Genomic DNA, 17,289 nt, shown 5'->3' with positions numbered 1-17,289 from the left:
CTTCGTAAATATCAAAACACAAATTAGATATTGCTTGATCTTTTCTTGAAGCAGATGTGTGCACAGCTAACTCTATAAACTAAACAAAGCCTCTGTATACACAGAACTTGGGATAAAAACCTGCGTTCTGTATGTAAAAGTGCCAATGCATTAGACAAGACTACAGGTGCATCTCAAAAATATAGAATATATAATAGAATTTCATGGGAAAAGTTATTTCCCCCCATGAATTTATTTCAAAAAGGAACCTTAATTTAGTCTAGGTTCAGTAGGGCTACACATAAAGTGAAATATGTCAAACCTTTTTTATGTAACCTTGATTAATCTAATATTGACTATTATGGTTTACAGCTAGTGGTAATCAAAAATCAAGAATCTCCACAATTTTAGAAAATTGTATTCCACAATTAAAAAATGTATTAAAGCCCTACATAACTGTCAACCAGCTCTGATCAGCAATGGTTTTCTGAGCCTTAAATCTCTCTGTCTGGGCAGGGCAATGGATTTTTCCACCGATATTCAAATGTTTTGGGCTGCACCTGTATGACCAAACATTGGCAGGCTATGGTAGAAAGTTAGACAGATATCCATAGGCCTATTTCACATAGATCCATATAGTTCTTCTTTGGTTATGGACATTAGTCCTAGGCCTACGTAGTGTTGTAGTACTCGAGCGGTCTCGAGACCCTTTTTTGCTTATTTGGTCTCGTCTCGGAATTGAAAACAAAAATACTCGGTCTTGACTCGGTCTACATTGGAAAGAGGCAGACTCGTAATTTCAGAGCATGACCACGAGACCCCCCCCCATTTTTTTAGCTGTAACGGTAAACCACAATACAATTCCCGACAATAACAATTAACGTTTTAATTTCAATTATCTTAATTACCGCGGTGGATTACCACGTGTGATGAAATTATTTCCAGCAACAAAGTAGGCGCACAGGCACAGCATTCAATGTGGGTATTTGTTATGTGTTTGAAATCAGGTGCCACAGCACAAATAAAACCTGCTTTGTGGATAAGCAGTGCATTTCCGCAGGCCTGTACTCTCACAGGATTGGTTCTCCATTGAATCTACCAATATGGGATGAGTGGCATAACACTTTTGAGCGTTTATCTTTTTTTTTACCACTCGTCTAATATATGGAAGCATATGTGTAGCTTAATTCAAATGAGAATGCAATCTGCAATATGCAATTCAAAAATACATTACATTATGCAATTTGCAATAATTTCCAAAAAATTGTATTTTAATCTGCAAAGTGACAATGCAATCCTAAAATCAATTTGAATAATTTTGGTTAAAAAATAGAATAAATATGGATTGAATTGCATTCCATTTTGCCATGGTACTTCAGTCTCAAAATTCAAATGGCAATTTTGCATTTCAATTTTCAATATTCAGTTTCATCATTTAACTGTAAATTCGTTTTGCAATTTAATATTCAAAGTGCAATGTAGGATTGCATTTTGAAAACATATTTGGCAAAACTGACAATGCCAGCCTGAAAACTATTTGGATTATTTTGGGCAAAACGTTTTGCCATCGTTTTGAGGCATTTTATTCAAATGGAAAAGAAATGGCGCCACCCGTGATTGCATTGCACTTTGCCACAGTCTTTGTGTTGCAAAATTCAAATGGCAATTCGATCTGTAATCTGTCAAGTCACTCGTCAAGGCGGGAACTGGGCTACGTCACTTCCGTGTTTACGTCTTACCCAGTTAGCGTTTGCGAGGAGTTTGCAGCTGCACTATAGACAGGTGATATTTTTGAGATATGTGGTTCCTAGAGGCATTTTTTAGTAAAAGTTGGGAACAGGACTTTTTAACATAATTAAGGTGTGCTGAATCCAACTAGCCCTGTTCCCAAGCTGAATTTTGAGTTTATGACCATCTAATTAGCATAAACAAAATGGTTGCCAAAATGACGAACTAACGAACTAAGCAGGCACATGGTATTTGACGAATGAGGGTGTTTTTTGAGGGTCAAGAAAGATGTGTAGTGATGAAATGTAAAGTTTAAAATTGTGGCCTACTGGTTAGGGCTTCGGGCTTCAAACCAAAGGGTTGCCGGTTCGATCCCCGACGAAAAATATGGGTGGTGGAAAGGTTGAGCACTACTCTCCCATGCCCACATCCATGGCTGAAGTGCCCTTGAGCAAGGCAGCTAACCCCTCACTGCTCCCCGAGCATCACTGTAGCAAGGCAGCTCACTGTGTGTTCACTGATTCATGGATGGGACAAATTCCTTGTATACGCAAGTATAATTGGCCATAAAACCTGATTTACATTACATTTTACATAATTGAAGTGAATAAGGTTGGTAATGTATGTAGTCTCGGAGTAAGTTACATAGGCCTTTACCCATTTCGGTAACACTTTACGGTAAGGGTACATGAATTATCATGAATTCATGCATGAATTAATTCATGATTTATGTATTACTTCATTAATTGATATCTAATTAATCATCAGGAATTTACTGAGTTCATAGTTTGTCATTTGTGACCTCATACATGAACAAATTACTAAAGTATTAGGTACGGTGGGCACATCATTATGAATTATGATGTATTAAGCACGATCATGACTATTGATTTTTCTGCCAAAAATGTGGTCATCACTGGTCAAATTCTGATTTGAACATAACTTTGGAGTTCTCTAAACACATGTTTTTAGAGAACACAAGCAATTAACCTAAAATTCATGTAATCATGAATGATCATGATCATGCTTAAGAAATCATAATGATATACCCATCACACCTAATGCTTTAGTTGATGTGTTGTTCATACATGAGGTCATCATGAATGAGAGTATAGGAATTCATGTCAATTCCTGATGATTCATAGGATATAAAGGAATGAAGTAATGCATAAATCATGAATTAATTAATGCATGAATTCATGATAATTCATGTACCTTTACCATAAAGTGGTACCCATATTTCTTCATAACCTTTGTGTTAGTAAAATGATTGAATGTCCTGTGAATTAATAGCTAGATGAATAACTTATATAACAACTAATGCAAGTTCAAGTTCAAGTTACTTTATTTGTACCCAGAGGTAGATTTTGTTTGCAGTATAGAGTGCTTCAAGCAGGGGCGCAGGAGGCACGGGGGGCGTGGGGGATATGTCCCGCAGTGCTGAAGAGACGGCCGTCGTCCCCCTCACCTTTGATAAGGAAAAAAAGCCTTATATACGCTAAATAAATAATAACCTATAGGGTTTGCGCTAACTATGTAAAACTCCCCATTAACAGCATCACATCACTAACCACAGCCATCTACAGTACTGTAAGACTGCACAATCTCATATTCACTCTGTTGGATATCTGAAGCCAGTTTGTCTACTAACAACCATCATTAGAGATGCTTTTCGTTTGGAGCGGCATACTGGTAGGCCATCAAAAGCATAACATTTTCGGTTTGGTTTGGGATCTAATTTACTTTTGGACTGTTTGATTATATTGCTAAATGTTGGGACTGATGGGCACTGAACTCTGGGAGATATTTGATGGTTCACTGTTATGTTTCATGCAGTTGAAAAAGAGTCGGGATTTCCACCGCTGTTTATTGCGAGACAAGGCAGCCATTCATTGAATAGGGGTTGTGCTGTAATAGAAACCTTTTTGCGTAGCCAAGTAGCCTAAATTGAGTTATTGTTTAATTATGCATGATTTAGTAGGCTACTTTTTATTAAATTCGTAGGCTGGAATGCCTTGAGTCACGCAACAATTGCGTTAAATGTAGTAGGCTTCAGCCTCTGGCAATAGCTCGAAAGGGGCGGCAAGACAATGAGCTTGAGAACGTGTGTTGGAGAGCCATGGTAGGAAAACGACTTTATTAATCCAACCAACAATATAATAAAATATTAAGAAGAGGTGTTATTTCATTGACTTAAATCGAAGCAATGTCTTCTAGTGCTGGTGGACTGATGGCAATTGTTGGTATGGTATAGGCAAATATGGGAACCTGCCTTTATTTGTCCGGCTATAAATAGAATCAATCCCGGGCATAATTTGAGGATTTATGGTAGCCTATCTCCTGCTCAACATGACATTAGCTGTTATGTTTATTGATAACAAACTCAACTAGCCTACTGATTAACTCGTTTTCACTAGCCTAACTATAAAATACAAGTATATAGGCCTACCCAAAGTTTTTGTTCTAAGACATTTATTTCAAACATAATTTCAAGACACAAATTGGATACTTCAGTTACCTTGGTGCATAAATCCCAGAGAGTAGGCTACCACACCCCAGAGTGATGGCCCTTTCTTACGCGTTCAGTGTGGGGTATAAACAAGCTGAGAATTTAGCGGTGTCACGTCTTGCTGTCACAGACATGGGGAGCTCTTTGAAGCTTGGGATAATGTGGTACAGTTACTACAGTAACAGTATTTTATTTTACTTCTTATGTAATATATTTTTTTTTCAATTTTATAAATGCTTTGTTTAAATGCTGTTGGAACAAATAGTAGTTGATTATAAAGGCAACTTTCTGTTGCAATTTTCTGTGTGTTCCGGACTGGTAACTTGTTAAGCCAACATGTTCTAACATTGCATAAATATTAACTGCAGACACATAGTGGAGAGTTGATTTGGTTTATACCAGACAATTTAGGTACTGTAGGCCTAACTAGGCTATTTGATCATGTAGTCTATGTTTGGATCATAGGCATGATGATTAATTCATCGATTCATAAAATATCAACATCATGTTGCTTTTAGAGTATTCTACCATTGGCCCAAGTAGTGTAAAATAAATCTAAAAAAATTAAATAAAAGTAGAATTGCACATAGCAAGAAGCTGGTCTGAGGGCAGATCTGGCGTTGTGCTCATCTCACAGTTTTGAAAATTTTAATCAAGAAATATTTTGAAAACAATCAATGGTATTATCTTAATATTCTGGCAAGTTTAAAATATGATCGTCGAAAGTGGGCAAGAGGTGGCGATCCGATATTTGGAAATCTGATCTCACTATGGGTTTGTGTTCACAATTTGGTCCCCCTCACTTTCAAAATATCTCCTGCGCCCCTGGCTTCAAGATAATTTGTCAGAACAGGAGCACAGAAGTTGCCATCTTTACGGCAATTCACTCCGCCCTGTCCCTCCTTAACAATAGTAACACCTATGTGAGAATGCTGTTGTTCATTGACTTCAGTTCAGCATTCAACACCATTATCCCCTCCAAAATGATCACCAAACTCTGTGAAATGGGCATCAATACCGCCCTCTGAAACTAGATTCTGGACTTCCTAACCAACAGACCGGAGTCTGTTAGATTAGATAACCTCACCCACTCAACCCTCACCCTGAACACCGCCGTGTGCTGAGCCCTCCTTTACTCCCTCTTCACCTACAACTGCATACCTGTACATGGGTCTAACACCATTGTCAAGTTTGCAGACAACACTACGGTGATTGCTCTCATCAGCAACATTGATGAGACAGCCTGCAGGGAGGAGGTCCAGCACCTAACATCGCGGAGCACCAACAACAACCTGGCTTTCAACACCAAGAGGACCAAAGACCTCATTGTGGACTTCAGGAAGTCAAAAGCTAGCACACAAAGCCCCATCTTCATCAACAGGACTGAGGTGGAGCATGTCACCAGTTCATGTTTCTGGGTGTCCACATCTCTGTGGACCTCTCTTGGACCCTCAACACCTCTACCGATCAAGAAGGATCACCAGCATCTCTTCTTCCTGAGGAGACTAAAGAACAACCTCTCTCCTCAGATCCTGGTGAACTTCTAAACCTCTACCACTGCACCATTGAGAGCAGCCTGTGCCTGTTGAGGTGTCCATGTTGATGGCAACCTTCACAGGGACAACAAGGAGGCAAACATTTTGGCCCTATCCTACCTATAGTATTCTATTTATATTTATAAATGTACATACTGTAATTACACTTAAACATAGTGATATTCTACTGATCTTTATACTGTACATACACTTATATATTTTTAGTACTCTGCACAATGACAATGAAGGTGAATCTAATCTAAGATAATCGAATCAAATAAAACATGTGACTGTTGGCCATCTTTCCCATTTGGAATCAAGGATATGATGCTAGCTTGTTAGTTAACGGTTGTTCATGATTAGTTCAAAGGAACTCCAATGATTTTAAACTCCAAACATGTGTCCACCCACCACAAAGAAGATGTTTACCAATGAAGCCAGGCCAGACTCTTTGCCAAAGAGGACCGTAAACATCAAGAGTATGGTTTATGAGGTGATAATAAGGCTAATTAGCATAATAATCGTTTTTTTTTGCATTTTTATATTTTTCATAGCCTTTACTTTTTATTTATTGTCCACGGGAGATTTTTGAGATGCACAGATGTGAACAATATTAATTTATTTTAGGGCTGTCAAAATAACTGATTAATTTCGATTAATTAATTTGAGAAAAAATTAAAAAAATTAGTGCAGATTAATCGATTCCGTATGACCTTTGACCCCGAGCCTTTCTAGTCAGTAAAAATTAGACTGTAAAATGAAGGAGAGAGAAGAAAACGTGCTGCCTGGATCATTGATTGGAACATTTACTTTAAAAAAATGGCCTAATGGTGTTGATAAAAAATAAAGTGTTGAAAATAAAGTCCTCTGCAATGTCTACAGCAAGAAATTTGCATATCACCGGAGTTCATCAACTCTATAGTCGCACATCAATGCAAAGAAATAAGTGTTGACATTGAGGGGAGTGTTTATCAATTTTCTTTGTGTCCCCTAGGTTATGTCTGTGGCCTGAAATGCCTTGTATGTGAAAAAAAAAACTTCTTCCCGAAGCATATTTGAATTTATTTCCTCAGCATATTAGGTCATATCTTAGATTATTATGGCAATTATTTGAACAGTGAAAATAATAATAAAAGAGTTTTTGAACTTTAATGTCACTAATGCTTATTATTCAATGATTCATTTGAATTTGAATATTTAAAATACTGTCACAGCAAAAATTATATATGCGATTAATTTAGATTAATTAATCACAGAGTATGTAATTAATTAGATATTTTTTTTAATCGATTGACAGCCCTAATTTATTTACATGGTATAATGATGCCCGTCTGAAGAAAGTGCCCAAAATCGCCATTTTGGCAGCCATTTTGTTTATGCTAATTAGATGATCAAAAACTCAAAATTCTGCTTGGGAACAGGGCTAGTTGGATTCAGCACATGTTAATTATGATAAACCTGTTCCCAACTTTTACTAAGAAATGCCTCTAAAGCCATATACAAGGACTTTTTCTTGAAATAGCACTTGTCTACTAGGTCTCTGGCAGACGGTGTTCCAGTTTAGATGGTGAGCAGTTTAACTTGTGATATTTACATTTTCATAACGTTACATCTCTGATTGTGTATATTTCATGGTATATTCTAAAATATCCACCATTACAAATATTCTTATTTTAATAAAAAATTATAATATTGACTGGCGTTAAAATATTTTTTTATAGTGATATGCTGCGCAGCTCAAAGGTTTTGAAAGATACTGAAAGATACAATACAATCTTGCAAAAGGCCCATTGGAGTTGTAAACTTACACTTTTAAGGTGTATTGTCTTGATGGATCAGTCCAGGGGCGCCTGCAGGAATTAATGCTATGGTACACACACCCATCACCTCCCCGCAAAAAAAAAATCACTCGTGAACAATATTTGTACGTTTTAGGTCCGTGCATTGGTCAGCAAAAAAGTAGCCTACATAACATAACAACATCCACATGCAATAATACAACGACAATGTCTACAATGACCTATTCATTTGGACAACTTGATACAGCCCTATACAGGCTAAAGTTACCTTTAGTTTTGTTCTAGCGTAACGTGACGTCTGGCTTTAGCGCAGTCTAACGTTCTGACAAGCACACCAATTGCCTACCTTGCCCATCTGGAATAACTCCTAGCTTTGCTGCCTCCATCCTTTCTGTTTTCGTTGTTTAAACTTGTGATATCCATGATGAGTATTGAGTTAGTGAATTAGCTCAACATTGTGTGCTGATATAGATAGCCGAGTAAAAGAAAACAACAAGTAGCCTATTGCGTGTCTGCGTGCGTATTCTCTCTCCTGCTCAAACAAAATGCGTGCACGTTAATTTTGAAGTTTACTAACTTTACGTAATAGATGGTAAATAGCCCAATGGCATGCAGCTAAAGGGATACTGTGCATATTTGGGAAGGTATGGTAGGCCAATTTGGTGTGAATACACACACACAAGGGAAATGTTCTGTTGTTGAGTAGCTTGATGGTACGCACAGTGCGTACGGACGTACACCTGCAGGCGCGCCTGGATCAGTCAATAAATTGTGATGTTTAGGCCTAATTGTTTCCTGATAATAAGTCACACTTTGAATGTGAAATCCAACTATATTGCTGTTATTAGTGTCAAAATTCAACACCTTCAATAATGAAATGTTGACATCATGCCATAGGCCTATACCAACCAACGGTCTCGGTCTTGACTCCTCGACTCGGTCTTGACCCTTTAAAGACTCGGTCTCGACATATGTGGTCTCGTCCCCATCATTATACGTGCTATCTCTAAAAGTGTATGCGATGTTGTTAATGTATAACAAGATGGTATAAAAACTAAACATGCATGGCAGCAGGAGAATGCGACACTGAGTGGGATTACTGACATGATTACATCAGCTTAGTTTAGTCATCCTTGAGGAATGTCTGAGACGTGCGACCACCTCCACGTTGTTTTATTTAAAGAACACCATTTTGCCTTTTAAATGTTAGTGTAATGCATTAGAGTTTCCTATTCTATTCAAAACAGTTCAAAATGACCAAACTAGACGTTGCTACATTATGAACCACTCTTTAAATGCTGCTGACTCCAAATAAGTAGATAGGTCGTGATGTTTAAGTTTCATGATTAGCCTGAAATGCATGCCTCTAATGTGGCACATTAACCAAGCTCATGTTAGCACATTTTGACCATTAACCTGAAATTGTGCCATTCCCCTGTCTTTTGTTAAGTCCAGCCCAATAGAGTGATCGGATACCCATATATGGTCAATATGCGGTGCTTTATATTGCTTGACAGCGTACGCTTCCACTGACAGATCACTTTCCAACAGCAAAGGCGGAATTCAATTGTGCGCGTAAGCGACACAGCAACGTGAGCTTGGCTGCGTGTGGATAGGCTACATTCCCTTAGTTACAATCTGACTCGGCACACACTCACAGACGTTCGTTTCGGAGTAGCCTATCTTCCCTGTGCGTTGATTTTAGGGACATTTGCTATCCTGAATATTAAAGGACCTCTCACTTTTTAAATAACCTACAGGATGTATCCAAGAGGAATGGGACTACTTTTGGTGATCTGCCTTTTAAAGCTGCTCATTTTAAACACTGTTACAGGTGAGTCCCTTCTACCTGTAGCCTACTGCTTGCACTTTCTTTGCGACTATGAAACGGTGCATGAAGGATTTGTTTTGCAGTTTCGCATGTCCTCCAGCAGCTTATGAATAAGTCTACAATTTTGCTATTCTAACGTTAATTGTATCTTTTCGTTGCTGTATTTTTAGGTTCTTACCCCAGAGCCACAAACGTCAGTTGGTCATCGATCAATTTTAAAACACTGCTGTCTTGGAGCCCCAAACCTGATGGCTATTCGTACACCGTAGAATTTTTTGCGTAAGTGAATACCTTGGCTCCTACTACTCTGTAGCCTACACACTGCCGTGACTTTCTACATCATTTAACTGGGAACTACAGTAGTTTTGATACACTGTGTTATTTGCCTATTACGTTTTTCAGTCGATACAGTCTTAGGTAATGGTCACACAATATAGTAGGCTAATTACTTTAATTTGAGAAAGTGGAACACAGAACCTCACATAAACCCCAGACACACAGCTGACATAATTATTTGCTCTCTTAAGTGCCTACCATGTTGCCCAACAGTACTTGCTATGACTTGCTGTAGCATGTTAGATTTAAAGGCCTGCTCGCTTACCTGCATTTCTCTCCACCCCATTAGTGCTGGCCAGAACAGAGACAGAAGCCCTCACTGTATTCAGACGGCAGAGACTGAGTGTGATCTGACACAACAGCTCAAGGAACTGAAGCAAATCTACACAGCTAACGTGCTATCGGAACCAGTGCGAGGAGCCACGTCCGACATAGTCGAGTTCCCCTATACGGCATCCAAAAAGTTCTGCCCGTACACAGACAGTACGTAGCCTACCCCAGGTGTTACTCACACAACATTCTCAAACTGAACAATCACTCTTTTAGGGTGAGAATCTGAAGTTTGCTCTGTCTTTCTCAGCTATCATCGGAAAACCTGATTTCAACTTCACCGTGAGCAAGGACGGCAGAAAGATCACCATCCATGTCATTGACCCGCTCACTGCAGTCTTTGACAGTCAGACCCGGCGCCTGAGTATTCGGGATATTTTTGGGGATGATCTGGAATATAGTGTCACGTACCAGAGGGCGGGGAGCACAGGGAAGGTGAGAGAGAAGTCTACCAAACTAACCTGCATAGATTTCATAGTGTTAATTAATTGCTCATTAATGCAGATAATTAATAAGGTTAAGACTATCCCACATATATTTTTACATGTAGGCCTATAATAAAAAAAAAAAAATGTCAAGATATATATTGTTTCATGTGAAGTGATGCAAAAAGCACTTTGCACCTGCTGTCATGCAGAACCTAATACATCTCACATGCTCTGGTCCACAGAAGCTTCAGACCTCTAAGACGAATATCATCGAGCTGACCAACGTGGACAAAGGGGAAAGCTACTGCCTTATGGTGCAGGCAGTGATCCCGTCTCGAGACTTCGACAAAAAGAATGGGGAGTTCAGCAACACTAAGTGCACTCCGAACACCAAGAAGGGCATCTTTGATGGTAAGAGCCTATGGTATGATCCATGAGACCAAACCCAAAGACCAGAGAACCAAGTTACACTCTTAGAACTCAACAGTTGCACAGGCTTTCTTGCCTCTGTCCCAAGCAGGGTCCCTTCCTTTGTAAATGTCTGAGCTGATTACTGTAGTCACATTTGAAGTGCTTTTATAGCTGTAGAGACACTTTGTTCCTTAACCAGACGCTTGCCTGGTTTGTGTCTCTAACAACATGTTTATAAAAAAAAACGAATGGCATGCAAGTCACTTTGAGACAGTGAAGGTAAAACGTAACATAATGGCCAGGCGCTAATATCTTCTGATACCCATCTGATCCCTTTGAAACAGCCCACGACTGTCACAACGGTTAATGGATGGGAATAGGGGCCATTTGCTCTCTTTAGTGTCAGCCTGCATTAGAGCACTTGTGGGGGTTAGAGGTGGAGTGAGAGGCAGAGGGTTGTTTTTTTTTTAGTTATGCTGCAGTCATAGGCAATGATTTAACCCGGTAAGCAGAGCAGAGCACTGATGGCTCATAGTAGTAATTACTGGAACAGCACTAAATAGTGATACAAAGGAGAGGCATGAATCATGTCAGCGGCGTGGGACTATTGAAAATGCAAAGGTTGCAGAATGGACAGTCACTGAAGGACAGCACATTATAGGTGTTCATATGGGAGTGTGTGTGTGTGTGTGTGTGTGTGTGTGTCTGTGTGTGTGCACGCTTGTGTGATCGCTAACAGTTCCCCTCCTTTGCTTCCCCAGAGTATGGCATCGGCGCGATTGCTGGGGCCATCTTCACCATCCTCGCCATCATCATCATCATTATCGTGGTGACGGTGGTGTGCTGCAAACGCCAGCGGAAGGAGAAGTCTGGAGACCCGGGGGTGGTGTGAGGTCACCGAGCAAGCTGGGTGTTGGTCTGCATCTGTCTGGCGTGCGCGGAGTTTGCACAACTTGGCTGAACTGGCTCACCTCGATCCGAAAGGGAGAGGATGCACAGGGGCCATCTTCAGTTCAACATTCCACTGTAAAACACTGGAATCTGCCCTCTGGTTTCTATGAAACTGCATAAGTACATGTGTGGGACATATGATTTTGAAAAATCTGAATGCTGAAAGCACTGTGTTTAAATAACTAGGTGTGGGAAATGGTACTCAAACTATCTACTGTTGGGATGACTTACTTCTTTTTAATAGATTGATATAAGCACTACATTCTTATTTTATATTTATATATTTTAGGCTTTGTTTTAACTGTCTAACTTTTTATTTGGGACATGCTGGGTGAATTATGAGAGCTGTGTACATGTAAATGTGATGTCTAAATCTGATTCCTCTATTTTTATAAATAGTTTATTGTGATATTTATTTTTTTAGTATTTGCAGAAATGTTATTTGTATATTAAATGCTTAATGGGAAGAGAGGTAAATGTTTATAATGCTTACTGAAATCACCGGTGAGTACTGTCAAAACAATCTTCAAAATCCAGATTATTTTATGTTCTTTGTGTATGTCAAACGAATGTGTATCCATGTTTTCAAATTAACATTACCGTAAGCATGACAAGCATTCTGGTAAGCATTCTTCAAAGTGATGATACTACTGAAGTGTTCCTCTGGACTAAGGTACTAACTTTTTATTTTTGTAGTTTTACTTTTTATACTGAAAATAAAGAGAAATGATTTGACTCTTGATTTGAATAGACATCCTTCCGTTGCATAATGCACTGATGCATACCACATACTCTACTGCCCTCTATAGGTGATGTTACATAGCCCACTCATAAAATCAGTCATGGTATATATTAGGTCAACTATATCAATATAGTCCATTACACAGCAACAAATTATAAAATAATTCTTAAAAAAGTTGAAATCACTAATTGAAACCACTAATTGTAGTTGTCAGTGATGATAAAATCCAATGGAATTCTTCAAGGGAGGTCACTACTATCTGTCCACTGTGTCCGTCGCTTTGGAAGAGACGTCTGATACACACACTTCCCGTCTGTCTGAATGTAGCTAATGGTCATGCAGTCAGCCGTCACCTCAAAGTAGGCGAATCCGCTGGAAGTGCCATTGATGGCATTAGAGAAAAGCTGCCAGGACGACGGAAAGCTCTTCTGGTGCTGAACGGAAGTGGACGTGATGGCTCCGCTTCCACTGACCACATATGCACTCCCATCGGTCTCTTGGTTAAACTGGTGGAAGAGACACAAACATGGGATGAGTCCAGATACCACTGAGTACTGTGACCATGGGCAGGTGATCCAACGCTTATGTTTTAGATACCACTAAAGGTTCATATTTAGCCAATATCTGAGTAGTAAGTCACCAGCCATATGGTTTGATGTAAATGGGCAGGATCGATTTTCTATTAAAGCCTTTTGCAGCAGAAAAATGATGTTTAACATGTAGAAACCCTGAATGTTTTTTCCCAAACCAAGTCTGTCTGCTGTCCACGGTAACACAGGTATTTTCATGTCTTTCATGTGTACAGTAATTCAGCCCACATTTTAAAGACGTGGTTTGAATCCTAAAGCATCACTTATACAGTAGATGGACATCTTTACTGTATACCATTTGCTGCTCGATCCCAGTGCATTTATTTGATGCCCATCTGTAAGTTTCAATAGCGAGGGCATCAAGAACAGGGTCTATGGTATACCTGTATGTCATGGTCATGTCCACACAGGTAGACTGTGACATCGTATTTCTTCAGCAGAGGCCTCAGATGGTCCAGCAGGCACTGGGTGGGACCGTGGTGACCAATTGACCAGACCGGGTAGTGACCAGCCACCACTACATACTCTGAACTTTAGACAAAAAACAGCAGAATTACACACTGACGGAAGTAAATAAACTGTGAAGTCAGTTGGTTTTCAACAACCTCCACACAGGCACAGTCTCAATCAACAATGAGTAGGCTAATTCAAAGTACTCATATCTTTAATGGTTTTTGCTAACTGTGGAGTTCAAAGCCAATTTAGACAGAACCAACCAAATAAAACCATGGGAAAATATTTTTGAGGGAGGTTCAAAGGACGAATTCAACCGAAACTAAAACAAATGTGATCGGTGTAAAGCATTTCTGCGGTTAAGTATGAGTTTCACAGAGAATTTGGTCAGATATGAATGAAGAAAGAATTTCTCCAAGGTTTTCATGCCCCGATCTGTCCCTATTTGGCAACTTGGTGGAAAGAGGGAAGATGACTCATTTCAAATGAGAGGTGAGAAACAGTTTCACGGTGGAGAGGCCCATTGAAGCCCCATCACCACTGCATTTGAGCATGCCAGCATGAAAGGGTGGCACTGACCCAGCTTGCCGTATCTGAATTTAATCAAAGGTATTTTCTATTCACAAAAAGTCTGTATAGACAGGAACATTTATGATTGATTAACCAGATCGGCCAGTGAACGCGACCGGGTCACTGTGTGAAATGTGGGGTGAGTGTGAGTTGTGAGCTGTGTTGTGAGTGTGTGTATGACTCTTTTTTCTTATGGTTTCACCTCTGGGTGTGTTTGCCAGGCGACTGGGTTCTAAGGAATGCGAGGGCGTATCGGTGGACACACAGGAGAAGCCCAGTGTGGAATATGGAGGAGTGTATTCTTTGTTGCATGTCGGGGCTTCTGAAAACATGCTCTGAAATGCCTCACATTCCCTCAGGGGAACTTTGTCATGGGTAACAACACGACTCCCTCAACCTCACACACTAAAGCTGCCCTCGGACACAGTGTTTACCCAACGCCTCTGTGGATTAAACGCCTTCTTTGGTGGTGATTCATATTTTTATTTTTGATCGGGAGAGATTAGAAGAGTTCATAGGGTCATGTTCTGCCACTGGGTGAGAAGGTTCTTACTTGGCGCTCTTCAGGCGGTTCTCGATCCACTGGAGCTGCTCGTTAGAGGCCTCTGGATCCTCAGGTCCAAATGGGTGATCCTTGTCATAGGTGTTCCCGCATAGCGTCACCGTGTCAATCATTAGTATCGTCATGGAGACATTTGAATTAGGGATCTTAAACTTTAGTTGGTAGTACAGCTCAGGGAAATGCCTACACAGCAAACAGGAGAAATGAGGACAGACACAAAACAACAACAAATACAGATAAGGCTCATGTATACCATGCACACACACACACACCACACACCACACACACTCTGAGAGAGACAGAGAGAGAGAGAGAGAGAGAGAGAGAGAGAGAGAGAGAGAGAGAGAGAGAGAGAGAGAGAGAGAGAGAGAGAGAGCCAGCGCGAGAGAGAGAGAGAGAGAGAAAGAGAGAGAGAGAGAGAGAGAGAGAGAGAGAGAGAGAAACTTGCTTACCATCTCTCTGAGCGGGCAGAGTAAGCAATTTGGGCTGTCACGTTTCCCAAGTGATCATGGTTACCTGCCACCACGTACCAAGGCACACGCAGAACGTCTGGATGAGAGAACACTTTCTCAAAGGTGACCTAAAGGACAGCACACATGAAACACACAGCAACAGATTTATCCTGACCTCAAGGTAAAACAGACCAAATCTCCTGGTGCATTCATTTGAATTGATCCGATGGTCATGATCACCACACCAATACATGATCTAATCCATGCTCTACTTACTCCACTGCACTTCATAGTCTTTTAGATCAATGTTTAGTGTGCAATTCGCCTTATTCCATGGCGGCCAATATAAACCAAAATGAGGCGACAGGGTACACTACTATAGGATTGTTGTGTTCTATGCATTTGTCAGTAGGTGGCTAAAACACATTAATGATATAGTCTGATATAGTCAGTGTACCACGTGAATAAGGCATATATAATACAGCTATATAACTCAACATGAATTGTTCAGAAGTAAATGTAGTACTGCATTTCACCACAAGAGAGAGTACTTGTCACTCTTTCATTTCAACCTGTCATGGAAGTCACATGACAACTAAGGTAACGAAAGTTTGTTGAGCTAAAGTGCCCCTCTGTCTTCAGCTGCTGTTAGTATGCTGTTCCTATCTGTGAAAAACTTTCCTTAACCAACCATCTCCACATGCTGTCTGCTTTGAATTCTGAAACTGTGTACTGGCCCATGACACTAAAGAAAACCCCCCTTCTCTGTTTCACTGCTTCTTTTCACAAGAACACACTCTGTCACACTAATCGGTGTGAGATTGTGGTTGACACAGTTGTGACATTACTTGATGTTGTGTAAGCGAGCATTACTTTGTGCAAGCTTTAGGGCTTGTCTGAGGAATTGTGTCAAACTACTGGCCTTGAAGCGGGGATCGTCCACGTCCTTTACTCCACTGAAATAAAAGTTGTCGCCCAGGCTGAGGACAAAGTCCAGACCCATACTACTGGTCACCCTGGCCATTTCACTCGCCACCTGTAACTGGGTATAAGTATGGTATGGGGGGAGGGGAAGTCCTCCCCAGTCTCCGAGGCCAACAAATCGGAGAGAACCTGATGGAGCAACGAGAGAAAGAAGGAGAGAATGAATTACAGAATGAAAGATAGAGAGAGAGAGATAGATAGAGAGATGATGAATCGGGTTCTAAGGGGTTATGTGTTTCAATTCTCAGCATGTGACACTGTGCGTTGAGCTGAACAGATGCACAAAATGGGGTCATGTAAACTGATGCAGTAACAGCTATCTAATCAATATGAGCACTATACAACTGTAGATCCACACACATTGCAACACTTAAACTGGATCACAGACATGATGTGATCACTAAAATACAAAAGTTTACAATACAAAAGTATTGAAATATACACTTAACAGCCCTTTCCCTCAAGAAGAGACTTTACCTTGTTCTTGTGGATGACCATGAAGCCATTGCACATGTAAGCACAAACAGCAGAGTAGGACCAGCCTATCCATGGAGAATGCCTTCAGGGAATGAATGCAGCAGCAACAAACAGTATAGCCTGAGTAGACAGAACCAGTCTGTCACAGGACTAAACAAAGCAGCTGCTTCACATACGGAAGCACCGTAGTGATGTAGACAGAAAAACCTCAACTTCCTGTACTGAGGGAGGTGAACAAAACAAGATAGGCCAGCTAAATGTGATCATTATGCACAGCAGTAAACAAACAAGATAGGCCAGCTAAATGTGATTATTATGCACAGCAGTAAACACAAATTGAACTTTGACTCTCAGCCTTTGATATGAATGGTCTTATAATCTCAGAGGCGGACAGAGTACACAGCTTCATTACTTGAGTAAAAGTACAGATACCCTTTGCTAAATTTTACTCAAGTACAAGTAAAAGTACAACAGTCAGATGTCTACTTAAGTAAAAGTACTGAAGTACTTGTTTTTAAAAGTACTTGAGTATCAAGAGTACAAGAGTACATTTTCTAAATATTGCATTACTACTGCCACAGTGCTTACATTTATGTACAGAAACATCCTACATGGAGTTATG

At 40.1% G+C, this 17,289-nt stretch overlaps 2 protein-coding genes across 2 annotated transcripts; one reads left to right on the top strand and one right to left on the bottom strand.

The window, feature by feature from the left end:
* Nucleotides 1-9,080: 9,080 nt before the first annotated feature.
* f3a (coagulation factor III, tissue factor a) lies at nt 9,081-12,577 on the top strand. Its single transcript, XM_076290198.1, has 6 exons — nt 9,081-9,384; nt 9,552-9,660; nt 10,007-10,200; nt 10,298-10,482; nt 10,718-10,886; nt 11,648-12,577. The coding sequence occupies exons 1-6, from the start codon at nt 9,312-9,314 to the stop codon at nt 11,776-11,778; spliced, it is 861 nt and encodes a 286-aa protein (XP_076146313.1). The 5' UTR covers nt 9,081-9,311; the 3' UTR covers nt 11,779-12,577.
* On the bottom strand, nt 12,507-16,831 carry LOC143130914 (tartrate-resistant acid phosphatase type 5-like). Its single transcript, XM_076290197.1, has 6 exons — nt 16,668-16,831; nt 16,129-16,319; nt 15,207-15,334; nt 14,746-14,937; nt 13,553-13,700; nt 12,507-13,085 (listed from the first exon to the last, which is right to left on the bottom strand). Exons 1-6 carry the CDS (start codon nt 16,738-16,740, stop codon nt 12,819-12,821), a joined length of 999 nt encoding a protein of 332 aa, XP_076146312.1. The 5' UTR covers nt 16,741-16,831; the 3' UTR covers nt 12,507-12,818.
* Between the last annotated feature and the right edge of the window lie 458 nt (nt 16,832-17,289).

This window comes from Alosa pseudoharengus, unplaced genomic scaffold, assembly GCF_046254945.1.
Source record: "Alosa pseudoharengus isolate Yale_2024_CS ecotype anadromous, Long Island Sound unplaced genomic scaffold, YU_APseudo_1.1 YU_APseudo_1.1_scf_18, whole genome shotgun sequence".
NCBI classification, from domain to species: Eukaryota; Metazoa; Chordata; class Actinopteri; order Clupeiformes; family Clupeidae; genus Alosa; species Alosa pseudoharengus.
The sequence above is the reverse complement of the archived record's forward strand: the minus strand, read 5'-3'. Positions and strand labels throughout refer to the sequence as shown.